This window comes from Acipenser ruthenus, chromosome 4 (assembly GCF_902713425.1).
Source record: "Acipenser ruthenus chromosome 4, fAciRut3.2 maternal haplotype, whole genome shotgun sequence".
NCBI classification, from domain to species: Eukaryota; Metazoa; Chordata; class Actinopteri; order Acipenseriformes; family Acipenseridae; genus Acipenser; species Acipenser ruthenus.
In genome coordinates, this window is record NC_081192.1 from 63,973,393 (window position 1) to 63,991,938 (window position 18,546).

At 41.3% G+C, this 18,546-nt stretch overlaps 1 protein-coding gene across 1 annotated transcript in view; it reads right to left on the reverse strand.

Moving 5' to 3' along the window:
• Positions 1 to 18,546, reverse strand: part of LOC117400743 (serine/threonine-protein kinase 17A-like) — a 35,779-nt gene that overhangs the window by 7,384 nt on the left and 9,849 nt on the right. The window contains exons 2-3 of the mRNA XM_034001060.3: positions 16,079 to 16,291; positions 6,521 to 6,665 (exon numbers count right to left, since the gene is read on the reverse strand). Of these exons, the coding sequence (XP_033856951.3) occupies positions 6,521 to 6,665; positions 16,079 to 16,291 (358 nt within the window). The remainder of the gene's footprint in view (positions 1 to 6,520; positions 6,666 to 16,078; positions 16,292 to 18,546) is intronic.

Below are 18,546 nucleotides of genomic sequence, written 5' to 3' on the forward strand. Positions count from 1 at the left end.
CTTAAACAAAGTACAATTAGTGGAAAAACCACACATTTTTAAAATTGCTATTTTATGCTAAACTGAAAACCTGAAAACTGTTAATATACTAAAGAGAAAACACTTGTGAAGCCGAATCAAGAATTTCAATGCAGAGTTCCTGAAATGCAGTACGATTTATTTGTACACCACATTGAGCCTATTTTAACACTCGGGAATCGGACAATGCAATGTCTTTGCCAGAACTCGTGAAGGTCTGTAAAGAACACGACCTGGGCCTTCTGTATCCTGATGTATTTGACCTACTGGTAATTTTGGCCATGCTAACTGTTACAGTTGTTTTATTTATTTGTATAACCATATCCACACATGCACACACACATTATATAATTAACAAGCACGGACATCCTGATGTCCGGTTTGTAAGTGAAAAGCATAAGAAACACCAACCTATAATATTTTCTTTGACTTACATAAGTTGCTTAAACGATTTCCACTATCTTATTTAGAAAAATGTACTGTTCAGTACTGATCTGTACGTTCTACTTTGTCCTCAGCATTTGAATAATGCTGAAGACAACAAACATAACCACGTGATGTAAACAATCCAAGTGAAAATCAATATTTTGCAAACACATTCTTCTTATACCTTCAGTCACAGGAATTAGAAATATATAATGTATGATGTGCCAGGTACTTAGAATTTGTGACCCCTACTGTGCACCCCCGGTGAGCGAGCACACTTTGACGTGAATTGACCAAGTTTCTTTTTTCCTTTTAAGAAAACATACTTACCAGTACGTTACTAAGAAAAAATACATTTTCAATAGTTTGTTACAAAATACAGTACTAATAAGAATTATACACAGTGCTTATATGTTCTTTGTATAACATCTTTTGTTAAATAGTCTCACAACTAAAACAATGTATATGACATATTTGGTATAAGAGTATCATAAACTTTGTACAGGGATAAAAAAACAAAAACAAACAAAAAAAAACCTTTTGTTCTACAAAGCATCAGTAACTAGAATCTGTATATTTCCTGTAAAATCAGCTTCAGCGAGTGACTGTTAAACAGTTACTGTCTGTACATGGAGACGGTACTAAAACCATGCTGTGCAAAAAGTATCACAGCGAGAAACAATATGTAAGGTACGTGCATAATGATTTCTGTTCAGTTTTCAAGTTGCCTAAAATTACAGGTAGATGGATTTTTATTTGCACTGTGAATCACAAACTTGCTTAATTTGTGGTAAACTGTATTACATTATCTGCAGTTTTGATAGACCAAGGCTGACTGAGAAATATGTCCAGGTTTGGTCTGAGTACTACTTCCTAAACATGATCACGTTACAATATACTACATGAACAGATCAAGTTTATTATGATAGTTTGAAAAATGAGTTGGAAACTTTTAATACAATCGGGATAATACATAATCATTATTTACAAAATCTTGTTCATCTCATTGTTATAAAAACTGTAACTGTTGTGAAATGTAAGTGCAAACTGTGGCGTGAAGGCTACGGCGCCTGAATTGCAAGATGAATTAGAAGCATGTCTTGGGTTAGATTCACACACAGGGTTTTTATTGCAAAATAAAATTCATTTTATTTATATGTAACAAACACATTTTTTATGTGAAAAAATGTAGATGAACATCGTTTTATTAAATACAGGTGGTTAACTATACTTACAAACAGGGCAGATATAGAATACACAGTCACGGCAAGCGGTTTACACTGCCTGTTAATTAAAACAATAACTAAACACAGAATTACAATTTAAAACTAAAGGGCTCAATAACTGCACAGAGACAGGGCTCACAAAAAAAAACAGCAATAAAACCAATATAGCCCTGGGGCGGAGTGTCCCGGCCCTATATATACGTGTGCTATTTTATTATTATTTATCATCTTATTGTTTGTGGCGCAGGTGCAAAATCGCCGCTATTATTTGTTATTTTGTATTTTTGGTTTATTAAAACCTAGTGAGGATGCATGACTGATCAGCTACTGATTAGTTAACTAGCTGACAGTCACGCATCCTTATTAAACTCGTGCAGACTATGGCAGAATATAAAAGCCTGCAGCCGTTTGCGCTCAGGGTGAGGATGTTCGAGAGTGCAGAACGAGTGAGGAGTTAGGAGGTAAAGAAATTAAAATATAAACAACTGCTAAGCATGCTGGTTTTTACACCAGCACGATACTTATTTGTTTATTTCTGTTTGTTTGGCCAATGGCCTTTTTGTTTTGTAGTGTTTTGTTTTGTTTAAATCTTTTGTTTTTGTTTATTATTTAATAAAAGGCTGAACGCCTAGGGGGCAGCGGACAATTGGCTGAGACCTGCAGTGGAGCCTCCAGATCTGTGTTGTCCTCAGGCACTATAGGTCTGGTGGCATTGCTGTGGATCTGCAGTGCGAAAAATGTAGGCCTGGCATGACAAAATGGAGACCAAAAGCGCAGGCAGAGAGGCGGCTCAGAGAGCCCTGCACTGGACGAGTGGGAGAGAGCACAGCTAGGGGTGTGGCGCCAGGTGAACCTGCGGCTCTCAGAGAGGGAGTGGGATGAGGTCATCTAGGTGGTCGTCGAGTCGCTGCTGGAGAGACCGCAGCCGCTGCCAGAGAGTCCTGCGCCGCCGGAGGGAGAGTACCCCACACTACCAAGGAGGGAGCATCCTATGCTGCCAGTGCCAGAGCCCCAGAGAGAGCCCAGCATCGCCAGAGTGCCCAGCGCTACCACCTGAGACAGAGAATCCCGTGCCGCAGTTGCCGCCAGAGAGCTCCACTCCACAACTGTCGTCTTAGAGACAGTGTCCTGCACCGCCAGGGAGAGAGTGTCCCGGCTGCCCAAGAGAAAGTGCCCCACACTGCCAGTGAGAGCACGCCCGCCGACAGTGATAGACTGCACACCGACGTCAGCAAAAGAGTACCCCCCGCCTCCACCAGAGAGAGCCCCGCGCGTGAGTGTTAGTGTATTGCTGTGAGTAGAAGCGCGTTTTGTGTCTAGGCAGTGCTGGCGCGCTGCCTGGGGTGTCACATGCACAGTGCAGCTGTATGTAGATGGGGTCTGTGTTGGCTGCAACGTGATTTGTGCTCGGTTCCACCAACCAGCTGTTTGCGCGGGACAGAGGGTCTGTGCGATTGGACCGTGTGTATGTAAATGTACCCCTGTGTGTGTGAGCCAATAGGGCTCGGGGGGATCACTATTTAGGAGCTGCCTGCATGCAGCTTGGGGTTGTGTTGTGGTTTTCATGTAGCTGTGTGTCCTGAAGCTGTCTATCTGAGCTAAACCATTTACAGTGGCTCTCAAAAGTATTCGCCCCCCCTTGGACTTTTCCACATTTTATTGTGTTACAAATGGAATCAAAATGGATTTAATTAGGAGTTTTTGCCACTGATCAACACAAAAAAATCCATAATGTCAAAGTGAAAAATAAAATCTACAAATTGTTCTAAATGAATTACAAATATAAAACAGAAAATAATTGAGGGACAATGAGTACCGGGTGCATTTAATAGATCTAATGAGTCTTGCTTTCAATAAGCTCTGATGAAGACAACATGTCAAAACATGTCAGGGTACCTGTTTTTACCTTGTTTTAATGAATAAAGTATGACTAATTGACACACTATTGGGATGTAGACTTCTATTTGCAGGACTGTCTTTACTCTTTGGCTGTGGCAACATCTAAGAAGTGTTTCCTATTTAATGTTCCCTGGGACAAAGCACCTTGTGTCTGATTAAATGGACTGAAGCATCTCTGTAGTGCCGGCATCTATATTTTCTACTATATATATATATACAGACGTGCTCAAATTTGTTGGTACCCTTACAGCTCATTGAAATAATGCTTCATTCCTCCTGAAAAGTGATGACATTAAAAGCTATTTTATCATGTATACTTGCATGCCTTTGGTATGTCATAGAATAAAGCAAAGGCAGCAGTGTGGAGTAGTGGTTAGGGCTCTGGACCGGAGGGTTGTGGGTTCAATCCCCAGTGGGGGACACTGCTGTTGTACCCTTGAGCAAGGTACTTTACTTAGATTGCTCCAGTAAAAACCCAACTGTATAAATGGGTAATTGTATGTAAAAATAATGTGATATCTGAATAATGTGAAATAATGTGATATCTTGTAACAATTGTAAGTCGCCCTGGATAAGGGCGTCTGCTAAGAAATAAATAATAATAATAATAATAAAAGAAGCTGTGAAAAGGGATGAATTATTGCTTATTCTACAAAGATATTCTAAAATGGCCTGGACACATTTGTTGGTACCCCTTAGAAAAGATAATAAATAATTGGATTATAGTGATATTTCAAACTAATTATTTTCTTTATTTAGTATCACACATGTCTCCAATCTTGTAATCAGTCATTCAGCCTATTTAAATGGAGAAAAGTAGTCACTGTGCTGTTTGGTATCATTGTGTGCACCACACTGAACATGGACCAGAGAAAGCAAAGGAGAGAGTTGTCTGAGGAGATCAGAAAGAAAATAATAGACAAGCATGGTAAAGGTAAAGGCTACAAGACCATCTCCAAGCAGCTTGATGTTCTTGTGACAACAGTTGCAAATATTGTAAGTCGCCCTGGATAAGGGCGTCTGTTAAGAAATAAATAATAATAATAATAATATTATTAAGAAGTTTAAGGTCCATGGAACTGTAGCCAGCCTCCCTGGGTGCGGCCGCAAGAGGAAAATCAACCCCAGAGTGAACAGAAGGATAGTGCGAATGGTAGAAAAAGAACCAAGGATAACTGCCAAAGAGATACAAGCTGAACTCCAAGGTGAAGGTACGTCAGTTTCTGATCGCACCATCCGTCGCTTTTTGAGCGAAAGTGGGCTCCATGGAAGAAGACCCAGGAGGACTCCACTTTTGAAAGAAAAACATAAAAAAGCCAGACTGGAATTTGCTAAAATGCATATTGACAAGCCACAATCCTTCTGGGAGAATGTCCTTTGGACAGATGAGTCAAAACTGGAGCTTTTTGGCAAGTCACATCAGCTCTATGTTCACAGACGAAAAAATGAAGCTTTCAAAGAAAAGAACACCATACCTACAGTGAAACATGGAGGAGGCTCGGTTATGTTTTGGGGCTGCTTTGCTGCGCCTGGCACAGGGTGCCTTGAATCTGTGCAGGGCACAATGAAATCTCAAGGACTATCAAGGCATTCTGGAGCGAAACGTACTGCCCGGTGTCAGAAAGCTCTGTCTCAGTCGCAGGTTATGGGTCCTCCAACAGGATAATGACCCAAAACACACAGCTAAAAGCACCCAAGAATGGATAAGAACAAAACATTGGACTATTCTCAAGTGGCCTTCTATGAGTCCTGATCTGAATCCTGTCGAACATCTATGGAAAGAGCTGAAACTTGCAGTCTGGAGAAGGCACCCATCAAACCTGAGACAGCTGGAGCAGTTTGCTCAGGAAGAGTGGGCCAAACTACCTGTTAACAGGTGCAGAAGTCTCATTGAGAGCTACAGAAAACGTTTGATTGCAGTGATTGCCTCTAAAGGTTGTGCAACAAAATATTAGGTTAGCGGTCCCATCATTTTTTCCATGCCATTTTCATTTGTTTTCTTATTTACAATATTATGTTGAATAAAAAATCAAAAGCAAAGTCTGATTTCTATTAAATATGGAATAAACAATGGTGGATGCCAATTAATTTTGTCAGTTTCAAGTTATTTCAGAGAAAATTGTGCATTCTTCGTTTTTTGTGGAGGGGTACCAACAAATTTGAGCACGTCTGTATGTGTATATATATATATATGTATATATATATATATATATATATATATATATATATATATATATATATATATATATATATATATATGTTTCTGAGAAGGTAGAACTGCAGTGTACAAAAATGAAGGTTGATAAAATAAAATAAAAATAAATGTACACAAAAAGTTTAAATGATTAAAAAATAATTTATTTGAGGACGTTTCGGGCAAAGGCCATTCTTCAGCTGTGTAGAAAGAAAAGTAACACAGTGTAGTAAACTTGTTGATTTTCAATTTTTTTTTTTTTTGAAAATCAACAAGTTTACTGCACTGTGTTACTTACCAACTACATACTGCTATGCTACACAGATTCCCATCTTAACCTTTTCACCAGACTAGGCTACTATTTACATTTACCCTATCCAAACGGCAAAACATTGCCTCAATATAGGTTGAAAAATGTTGCTATTCCTGTAATGTTTGTGTGTTACAAAGTAAAAAAATAAGTGATATCTGAAACAAAAACACATTGGAAATGTGAAAAAAGCCAAGTTACCAAAAGTGCCCAGCCACTTAAAGTAGAGATAACAAAAACACAAGCCAAGTTTCAATAAACCACTGGGGCAACCTTGCCCAGCACAAAGCAAATAGGCACAACTGTCAAAGCGGTGGGGGCCAAGGTTGATAACTTGGCGTTTTTTCACATTTCCAATGTGTTTTTGTTTCAGATTTGATATACACTATAGAGAGCTTTCATTGACATAAAACAAGCATACAATATAGATATAGATTTGGCTCAAACCTTCAAATCAAGGTGGACCACATTCTTTTTGTGTAGGAATGCTACACCTTCCAAGATTTGCTTCATTAGTCGTTTTACATCTTTCTCCTTGAAGGCCTCGTCTCGGTCAGCAACACACTGGTTAAATATTTCACCACCAGCTGCACTGTGAACAAAATGAATATCAAGTAAAATCAACTGTACCCTGTGGTAAAGGGAACACAACAACAAGCCCAAAGCTAAAATATTTGACTTTGATTTGCTTTAACGTCTGTCATTTATATCATCATGTTAAAGTTTACATGCTTTTGCTTCAAAGTCACAGTACTAAAAATAAAAACATTAACATTTCATTTTAACATTATTATTATTATTTTGTATTTATTTTTTATTATTTTTTTGTTCAATACTACAATAGTCTCACACATTATAACACATATGTTCAGAAAATGGAAGCTTTTTTTAGAGAACCAAGGTCAAGGGTTCAATTGATTTTTTAGCTCAACTGTAAATCCAGAGTATTTTGCTATCAATTTGAACACGCCAGTGTTTAGCATGTTTAAATCGATCAGAAGAGCAATGTAACCTAGCAACATTTGCTTGTTTAGCATAGGAACTACATACAGTATGTCCTTATGCTACAGATTCCACCAGCTAGCCGGGGGGTTCCTCGGCCTGCTTACATTTTTCTCCATATCTGTATTCAATATTAGGGATGCTCCTTTTGTATATGACAATGGGATGTCATTTAATGCTTTATGAAGCAATAGTCTGACATGCAACAGTGACTGTAGTTGTTGACTTACTGGGCAATCTGCTGATTAAATCAATAAACCAAAACTCATTTTCATGCTACAGCAAGCAACACTCCACATATACAGTAATACAATATACAGTAATAAAGACCTGTTTTCACTCACAGTAAAAAAACTAAAAATAAACTAAAAGGTTTTAAAGTAAAAGTAGGTTTGCTGTATGCAAGATGTTATAATGTAACTGCATATTATTTGCCAAAGGGCAACAAGCTACTGGAGCAGACCATGATACCCTCAATAATCATTACTAAAAAAATGTGCATTTCTGCTTGAGGAAAAAAAGTTATTCCAAACTATAGAACTTTATTTCTCCAAAATCATGCTCTAGTAAAAAACGTTTTTTTGTTTTATTGCCAAAATTCTTACTAATGAGACCTGCTCAATAATGTTATGAATTATCATCTACCCAAATTCAAAAATCATTTTTTAGGCCATTGTATCCTAGAACCATTTGTTAAATTCATTAGCTCTAACCTCAATGTGAGAGAGAAAATAAAACAACAATCATGCGATTTATAAAAAAGGTCAGGCTGAGCTGGTATCTCAGTTCAGCTCAAACAGATATGCAATAGTATCACATTGGCCCTCACTATTTCCTGTTTTTCATTTCAGGCCTCAATGTAAATGAAAGAGTTAACTCAATACCCTTCTAGGAAGGATGTATTTAGTAATTAACAGACACTTCTCCACTCACTGTGCACTTGCCTACAGAGAAGCAGCATTGGCAGTCATTGGTTAACAGGGAAGCTTAAGTTAATGCTGCTCTGCTTAATTTGCAACAGGGGTCATCAAGGAGCAAAGGCAGATTTCCTTAGATAGGATGCGGAACTGCATGGGCTGGAATAGGGGACTTTACAGAAGTTAACAAAATCAATAGCTTCAATTAAAACTCTTGGATGAAAATCTCCCATAAAGTATGTTAAAGTGTTTAAACAATTTTTTAAATTGCATTCATTAATTATGGTCATTACATCATCTGCTACTTTTCTGGCCCTCAACAGTTCCCAGTACATTACTGACCAGAGTAGCTTAGTAAGCAACTGAAATTGATATTTATTTCATCATGAAAGTATGGCATGGCTATTCTGGTACTTTTAACACTTTCTGCTGATTTGTAATACTATTTATTATCTTTTTACGGTTTTAATAAATTAATAATAGAAAAAACATTCAATTGGATTGATAAACTGGAAGTGTCCTAATGTTGATCACTCATTGTCTAGACTGAATTAAATTCAGCAGACAGCAGCAAGCTGGATTCTTTGCAAGAGACAGACCACACTTGGATCAGAGCTGTGTAATTTTAAACTTCAATAGAACAGCAGCTCATGAGCAGTGGTTGCTAGGGTTCTTTGTCACTATTACCAGAACTGCATTATGCCTGTGTTCCCAATGACAGTAAAAAACCCACAGGTTTCCATTTAAATGGAAGTCTGTAATTACAATCTACTCGTAGCATCTTAAAGCCATCACAAATCTTGAAATCAGAAACTTGAGGCTTTGTAACTAGGGCAGCCACTTTAGAAAAACACCAGCAAGGGTCAATAATATTAAACTACACGAAATGTACCTGCATTGGTACTGCAACAATTAATCAGAATAGGATTACAACTTTTGCATTAAATTGATTAATATGTTCCTGCAACATGCCAATCATTATTCATGGACACTCTTTATTTATTTATTTATTTATTTATTTACCATCTCAAAACTGTATTTACTGGTTATTTTGTACTTCCACCACTTAAGATTATTCAACCCTGTGCACTGAACCAAACTATTTTACACACATACTGTCGTACATCTCTTGTTTTGTTAGTGTGCATTTTGCTCTGACCCTCAACATCCAGAAACCACAATGTGTGTTAAATTCCCAGAGATAAAATAAGTACTGTAGTAGTGATATTATTATCATTATAGTGCAACTGAAAAAAGAAAATATGCCAAGTTGAAATGTCAATATTTTTGCAATTCAAATGAAAAACATCCGACAAACTAAATAGTACCGTAAACTGTCCAAAATAAAACCAGAAAATACAGTATAGGAGTGCGACAAGTTGACAACCATGCCACACCTGTTATTGACTTTATATTCTTGCAGCATTGTAGGCACATACAGGACAGGACTGGTTCACTGGTTGCGTGGCGTTAACTATACTATTGCTTACTCCAATAACAGTCTGCAGTTATAGTTGTGTATGTATCTAAGCTCTGCAGTGCTGAAAGAGTTACAGTAGGAAACTCAGTAATTCAGAAACATCCTTCTTCATTACACTCAGGTCGCAGTTCTTGAAATATTAAAAGGAACAGATATTTCAAAAAGTCTTGAATTCTTGCTTCATTCCAGGCCAGCATCTATCTGGTCATAGAACTCATCATATTACTTTATTATTATTATTTGTTATTTGTTTATTTAGCAGACACCTTTATCCAAGGCGACTTACAGAGACTAGGGTGTGTGAACTATGCATCAGCTACAGAGTCACTTACAACTACGTCTCACCCGAAAGATGGTGCACAAGGAGATTAAGTGACTTGCTCAGGGTCACACAATGAGTCAGTGGCTGAGGTGGGATTTGAACCGGGGACCTCCTGGTTATAAGCCCTTTTCTTTAACCACTTTATCTTAGGCCTATGTAAAACATGGAAGACACAAAAGTTAAATATAAATACACTATACTAAAATCAAGTCTTCGTATTAATGTATAGGCTATATGGTAGTCTACTGTAAACAATCATTTACACAAAAAGTATAAATGTTTAATCTAATAAGCTATAATGCCCTATATTTTTAGTATTAATAATGTAATTAATAATGTAAATGTAAAGCGCCAGCAAACAGAAGAGCCTCAACAAAAGAGCCGGGAGTCTAGCTGTGGGAGTCCAGCAAGGGGAGGCCTGCGCTGAGACGCTGTTCAACTAGATCCAAACCTAACGGGCCTCTAGAAGAAGCTATCTACTAGTCAGGTCTGTACCCTCCACCCTACTGCTCCTACTGTGCCTTTTGTCTTGCTTGTCCTGCTATGACTGTCTCTCACATCCCTGTTCTGTCCTCCCGTCCTCGTCCTCTGCCCTCCCTCCGCTGCTGCTCCTCCAACCCCTCTAACCTCATTTCTCTGCCTCTCCCCCCCTCCCGCACACTCTCTGGTGCACTCTGGAACTGTCACTCTTCTGCTAACAAAGCTGATTTCATCTCTGCCTTTGCCTCCCACCTCTCGCTCGATTTCCTTGCTCTCACTGAAACCTGGCTGTCCCCTGATAACACTGTTACTCCTGCTGCCCTGTCCTCTCTCTACGTCTTGTCCCATACCCCGCGTCTCACTGGACGGGGAGGTGGGACGGGTCTTCTCCTCTCTCCCTCCTTACTCTTTTCTGTCCCCTCCGATCTCACCTCACTCTCTGTCAATACCTTTGAATTTCATGCAGTCCAACTAACCTCTCCTTGTCAACTCCTACTCATTGTTCTTTACCGCCCCCCTGGGCCTCTCACTCACTTTCTGGATGAACTCGACTATCTACTCTCCTCCCTCCCTTCTCTGTCTACCCCGACTGTCCTGTTGGGTGACTTCAACATCCATCTCTCCAACCCCAGCCACTCTGCTGGATTCCTCCCTCTCCTTCACTCCTTCGACTTCTGTCTCTCTCCGTCCAGCTGGCCGTCAACTGGACCTCACCTTCTCCAGGCCCTGCTGCCCCTCCACCCTCTCTGTCACCCCCCTGGACCTCTCTGATCACTATTTCATCTCTTTTTCTCTGTCTCTCCCCCCTCTCCCTGCTCCTCCTACCCCCACTATCACCTCTCGCCATAACCTCCGCTCTCTCTCCCCCTCTGTCCTTGCCTCCACTGCTCTCTCTCACCTCCCTCCTATCGACTCCTTCTCACAACTCTCCGTAGACTCTGCTACCACCACCCTCTTCTCCTCACTCACCTCCTCCCTCGACTCCCTCTGTCCCCTCACCTCCCGACCTGCTCGCCCCTCCCCTCCCCATCCCTGGCTCTCCTCTGTTCTCCGCTCGGCAAGAATCACACTGCGATCTGCTGAAAAGAAATGGAAGAGAACCAAACTCCCTGCTGCCCTAGACCTTTACCGCACTCTCCTCTCCTCCTTCTCCTCTACTCTCTCCTCTGCTAAATGTGCTTATTTCCAATCTGTAATCCAAGCCTCCACTATCAACCCACGTAAACTATTCTCTACCTTCTCCTCCCTCCTAAACCCTCCCCTCCCTCCTCCTCCCTCCTCTATCTCCCCTGATGACTTTGCCTCCTTCTCTTCTAAAATCTCAGATATCCGCAAACTCTTTAACACCTCTCCCTCCCCCGCACCCCCTCCTGCTCCAACCCCTACACCCACTACATCCTCTACTAACTCGCCCTCCTTCTCCACCTTCTTGCCCCTCTCAGACTCTGACCTCTCCTCCCTGCTCCAGGGTCACAAACCCACCACGTGTGCCTTGGACCCCCTCCCCACTCACCTCTTTCAAGCTGCTGCTCCTGCTCTACTCCCCTTCATCTCCTCCCTCCTCAACACCTCTCTACTTTCTGGTATCTTTCCCTCTGCCTTCAAAAAAGCCTCTATCACTCCCCTCCTCAAAAAACCTACCCTCGACCCCACCTCCCTCCAGAGCTACCATCCTGTCTCCCTCCTACCCTTCCTCTCCAAAACCCTCGAGCGGACTGTACACCGCCAGCTCTCTGCTTTCCTGTCCAACCACTCTCTGCTTGACCCTCTCCAATCTGGCTTCCGCTCTGCCCACTCCACTGAAACCGCCCTCCTGTCTGTCACCAACTCACTTAAGTGTGCCCGAGCTGCCTCTCTCTCCTCTGTCCTAATTCTCCTCGACCTCTCTGCTGCCTTTGACACTGTTGATCACTCTATTCTACTATCATCTCTTGCTGACCTGGGGATCTCTGGCACTGCTCTGGCCTGGTTCTCCTCCTACCTCTCCAACCGCACTTACCAGGTAACCTGGCGTGGAGCAACCTCCACACCTCACCCTCTCTTAACTGGAGTTCCCCAAGGGTCAGTCTTGGGTCCTCTCCTGTTCTCTCTCTACACCCGCTCCCTGGGCCCCCTCATCGCATCCTATGGTTTCTCATACCATTTCTATGCTGATGATGCTCAGATTTTCCTCTCCTTCCCCACCTCTGACTCCACCATCTCCTCCCGTATCTCTACCTGTCTGTCTGCTATTTCCTCCTGGATGCACTCGCATCACCTCAAACTCAACCTCTCTAAATCTGACCTCCTTTTCTTTCCCTCCTCCTCCCCCTCCTCTGATCTCTCTATCTCTGTTCCTCTGGAATCTACCACACTCTCTCCCTCTTCCTCCGCTAAGAACCTTGGAGTCACCCTGGACCCCTGCCTCTCTTATTCCCAGCACATCTCCACTCTGGCACGCACTTGCCGATTCTTCCTGAGCAACATCCGAAGAATCCGACCCTTCCTCACCAACTATGCTACCCAGCTCCTGGTCCAGGCCCTGGTACTCTCCCGCCTAGACTACTGCAACTCCCTCCTGGCTGGCCTCCCTGCGTCCGCCACCCGTCCGCTCCAGCTCATCCAGAACTCTGCTGCCCGCCTGGTGTTCTCTCTGCCTCGCTTCGCCCACGCTACTCCACTACTCCGCTCGCTCCACTGGCTCCCGATCACCGCTCGCATCCAGTTCAAGACTCTTGTACTAGCCTACAGATGCCTTGACCAGACTGCACCCAGCTACCTCCAGACCCTCATCTCTCCCTACACCCCCACTCGACCTCTCCGCTCCGCCTGCACTAGAAGACTAGCTCTACCTCCGCTACGCTCCCCTGCCTCCAGAGCCCGCTCCTTCTCCACCCTTGCTCCGCAGTGGTGGAATGACCTTCCTACAGATGTCAGGACTGCCCAGTCCCTGACCACATTCCGGCGCCTCCTTAAGACTCACCTCTTCAAACAGCACCTGTAGAACTCCTCTGTTTGTATCCTGGGACACTATCACCCTTCATGTAAATGTGCTTTATTTTATTTTGCTCTTATCTGCCCCCTATTTTACTGCATTTAATCCTGTACTTCAGAATACTGTAATCTGCCAAGTGTTTAACCTGTAGTACTTTGTATTTAATCATATCCTGATGTAACTATCACTATTTAATCATATCCTGATGTAACTATCACTATTATCTGCTGTATTATTGAATTGTGGTTTGTCACACTTGTACTTTGCTTGAACAAAAATTATTGTATTTCTTGCTCTTATTGTATTACTTGTACTGTAATACTTGAAATGTATTTGCTTACGATTGTAAGTCGCCCTGGATAAGTGCGTCTGCTAAGAAATAAATAATAATAATAATAATAATAAGTTACTTCCATTGCATCTGGGCAATTCCAAATTGCAATGGAAATCAAACTGTGCAGTAAACAGAGAATATAATTTCCATCCCACTCATGCATCTTTTATTAGACTTTTTATGTCATTAATTTAAAGTATTATAGACACCAGGTTTGTTCTATGCAAACAGTACAGATGTTAACAAAACTATTTACTTGTAAGACTTTCTGTCATAATTTACAGAGTAGGCTTATACAGCAATTAACAGAAAACTGTTTAGTTGAATCTATGTTCAATTTGAACTGCTTACAATTACACACACAAAAAACCCAACAACAATAAAAGCAGCAGAAGAGAAGCTATGATTTAAGTGATGGAACAGCAGACTTTTCTCCCCCTTTGGTCAAATAGGTTACAAGCCACAAATTGGGACCTTCATGTGCTGGTGGAAAGCACAGTGACATAACCAGAGAGCAACAAGGCCACATTTCTCTGCTGGCTGGAGAAATCCTGAAGATTGGTTAAACTGAATGCCTTTAATTTCAAATGTATAGCATCTAACTGCCTTCACTGCAGTGGTGACTTTTTTCTTTAAATAAAAAAACGATGCTGAGTTTTTATTTATTCTTTTCCTGTTTTTTTTTTCTTTTGGATTTCTATGGACTTTCTTGAATTTCTACAAAGTGGTAGGAACATCGACCCACACTACATATACACAAACAAGGACATTGGTTTCAATTAGAACTTCTTATATTCTGTATTATTTTTGACAACCAGTACTGAATCTATTGTTTACATGATATACCATTCTATCTGAATAAATGTATGCCGGCTGTTTGAAGTAAAAACTACAGTGAGTGCTTTCTTTATTTTACTTTCTAATTATACTAACCTCTCATACGGATCTAGGATTAGACGTAGCCAAAGGTGGGTTACATAAAACTTGGCGAGCCAGCCAGGAGAGGTTATTAGAATAATCTAAAGTGGGAATAGTTGACAATTACCGAACAACTTGCATGCTAAATGTGTTTTGCTTAAACAGCCCAGCTGACACAGTAATAAGTGTGCTACTCGTATCACATGTGTTACCTTTTGAAGTGTTTCATTGTAAGCAACTGTGACAGGCTAGCTGCAGGGGTTACGTCAGACCAGAAAGGAGTACACAGACAGACAGTAGTGGTGAGTGAAACTGAGACGCTGTTGCACTCAGTAAGTTTATTGTAAAATAAAAGGTTTAAACAGAAAACAGGACACGGCACTTGTGGCCAAAATAAACAGACAAACAAAACGAACAGACGCTAACAAACAGGGACGAACACTAAACAAACACGTACCACGTAGCAGTTGCTTCTTTTTATTTCTCTCTTCACTCTCTCCCGTTCCTTCGCCCTGAACATACAACCCCGAGTGAGTAAAACGTGCATCTATATATACTGTTGTGTCGGGATTCAATTACTAATTAATTATTCACTTGAATCCCAGCAGGTGAACTAATTATGTGCAACCCCGTGCTCACATATTAAATACTTTAAATGCACGTGAAGTGAAGTGCAATCCCTGTGCCTAAATACAATTATACATTTTAAATAACTTGTGCTACACACACCCATTTATATCCTGTCATATAGGAGGCTGTGTGGTCCAGTGGTTAGGAGGCTGTGTGGTCCAGTGGTTAAAGAAAAGGGCTTGTAACCAGGAGGTCCCCGGTTCAAATCCCACCTCAGCCACTGACTCATTGTGTGAGTCACTTAACCTCCTTGTGCTCAGTCTTTCGGGTGAGACGTAATTGTAAGTGACTCTGCAGCTGATGCATAGTTCACACACCCTAGTCTCTGTAAGTCGCCTTGGATAAAGGCGTCTGCTAAATAAACAAATAATAATAACACAGAAATGCACACAGGGGCGGGGCACATTGCCACAGCAACTCACCAGAGGCATAATTTAATTTTGCAACTTGCAGTATCAAGATCCTAATTTGGAAAATGGATACCATCAAAAAAGAATGTTAAAATTCCTAACTCTGTTATAGTTAGTGAACTGACTAGCACTAATTTGGATGATGACATATTTGAAATATCTGCAGTTTATAAGCAAAAACTTAAAACATATTTGATATGCCCCTTGGTTACTTTAAAATTAGCGTTCTGTAAAGCACTGGGAGGGGGGGCTCCCAAAGTCTGTACTTTTAAGGGCATGCGTTTTTCTAACTTGTAAGGTCAAAATGGGTTTATTAATAATAGAGAAATAAAGAAGGGAACTACAGTCAAGAGGGTATGCTGACCATGACATTTATAGAAACATTGTGTTGAACACTGCATGTGTTAAATAAAGGATTCTAGTGCATTACTTAATAGTTACTATTACAGTGTCCAAAATAAGAATAAGCTAGAATGAATCGTTTAGATATTTAGACATATCTTAAATATCAGACTGTAAAAATGAAAAAAATGCTTACTATTCCAGCACCAAGATCATTTCTGTGGACGTCTCATAGACTTCATGGAGGTCAATGACCCAGCAGTTGGATTTGGCCAGCTCTAGGACGGCAATCTCGTGGATAATCTCCAGGCGACAGTCTTGTCCCTTTCTCCTCTTTCTCATGCATTTAGCAGCATACTCCTTCCCTGTGCATGTCTTCACATACTTCTTCACCACAGCAAATTTACCCCTGTGAATTACAATTTAAACATGTGTCACATACCCTACTATAGTACAGTACAGAAACAAAACATGCTTACTGTACACTATGGCTAATGAATGTTACTTAAATAATTATCACTCAATCTGAAAAAATATAGATTTATGTGGAAAAAAAAGAAAAATGACTTCCAATATATATATATCCTAACTTAATTACTCGAAGTAATTTATTCCAAAGTGTTTTACATTTGAATAGGCATGTAATTATTAGCTGTGTGCCGTCTTTCAGAATTTGTGTATGTTTCACACAAGAAAAATATTCTCTTAAAAAAATGCATGATCTGGAATATATTATTTCACACAGGTATGAAATATGGGCTTGATATTATTTCAGAAAACAGTTTGTCAGAATTTTACAGAGCAGCATTAAAATGTATGAAGCCAGTAAGAGCATTCTGTCTGTATGGTGTCACTTTGGAAATGTCCTATTTATACCTACACTTTAGTGATACTGTCAAAAGTATCCTTTCAAATAATGCATTTGATTAGTAAATAACATTAGGTTATTATCATAACCCTGGTTTCCTGAAATAGAAATGTAACCATTACCTCATGGGTATTTACCTCCTAAAGACCCGAATCCTGAAAGTTGTATACCAAAGCTGCTCTTTGAGCCTGTGATGCAGTCATGCCGCCCCCGAGGGCACAAAAGGACTGTGCTTACAGAGCGCCATTTTTCCTTCAAGCCTGCTGCAATCATGGACACAGCGACCTTGAAGGTTAATGGTTACATTTCTATTTCAGGGAACCAGGGTTATGATAATAACCTAATGTTCCCTTTCAAGTACGAAATGTAATCATTCCCGAATGGGTGAGTGTACCAAAGCCGTTGCAAGGGCAAGATTGCACAACGACTGGAATGCTACAAGGCTAAGCCAAAGGGTACCCTGCGCATACCATTCGGAACCCCAGTAACAAGTAGCTAGGGCGAAAAAATTGAGGGAGAGTTTCACCTGTATGTCTGTGTTGTAAGGGTCGACTGGGAAGCCACCCTTAACACTCTAGTTACAAAACCAGAGTTTTGAGGATCCACAACACGTCTGTAGAGCCTAGTGAAGGTATGGGGAGTAGCCCACACTGCTGCATTGCAAATATCCTTGACAGGTGCACCCTGGGAAAGCCCATAAAGTTGCCAAGCCCCTAGTAAAATGGGCAGTGAGCTTTTCTGGAGGGGACAAGTTAGCCAGCTCATAGGCAGTCCTGACCATGTCTGCTATCTACTTGGACAGTCGTTGCTTAAACAGGGCCTGACTATGGGACTTCGCCCCATAGCAGACAAAAAATAGTTTGGATTGCCTCCAACGTTTCGTCCTGTCAACATAGTACGCTAGGGCTGAACTGGGCAGAGCATATGGAGCTGTTGCTCTCTGTCAGACTGGAAAGGAGGTGGATGGAAAGTCTCCAATTCCACAGACTGGATGACATGAAATGCTGAGATAGTCAGGATTGGTACGGAGCGTAACCTTTGTCCTGGCAGCGGGCACAGCCGGCTGTGCCGGTCTTTAAGGCTGCTGGGGCCTAGTGCACCAGTTTGCCACTGGTTTACGTACCAGAGGTGGTCGCTTGGGAAGCAGTCGAACCAGCTCCTTAATGGATTTCTATGTGTCGTGAGAGTGCTGCAGCATCTCGTTCACTACAGTGCCAAACATATGCCCTGGAGTGATCGGGACATCCAACAGTGGTGCTTTGTCCGTCAGGCACATGTGCCTGGGAAAGTCAAAGCTGCCTACGTGCAGCTACCAGCGCAGCCAGGTTTCTACCTATAGCCTATCCATTGAGCTTGGACACACAAAGCAGGTTCTTGTTAATCAGGCGCAGCTCATCCAGCTGTTGTGGTGAGGGCCTGTGGTTCTCAGAAAGGGACCACAGCAAAAGCGAGTGATAGGCTACCAGGATGCTGTTATAATTCTCTAGCCGTGCGGCGAACAGACTGAATAGGTTCTCTTGAGGATCACCTCAGACTTAATATATATACTATTAACAAGCTTAATGTGATATATTCTAAGATTGTCTGCATCATTTCAGTTTAGGCTGTGTGTGTATGTGGGCGTGTATGTGTGTGAGCAAGTTACTAGCTACATCACAGCTTGCTTGGGCTGCTGAAGTTGCTGCTTTGGTGTGAGGAGATAGGCGGTGTCATATTTCAATGGCCCTGTTAGATGCATGAAAGCAGTGAAAGCTTTTGACTTGTGTTTTGTGCTTAGAGACTAAGACATTTACTTT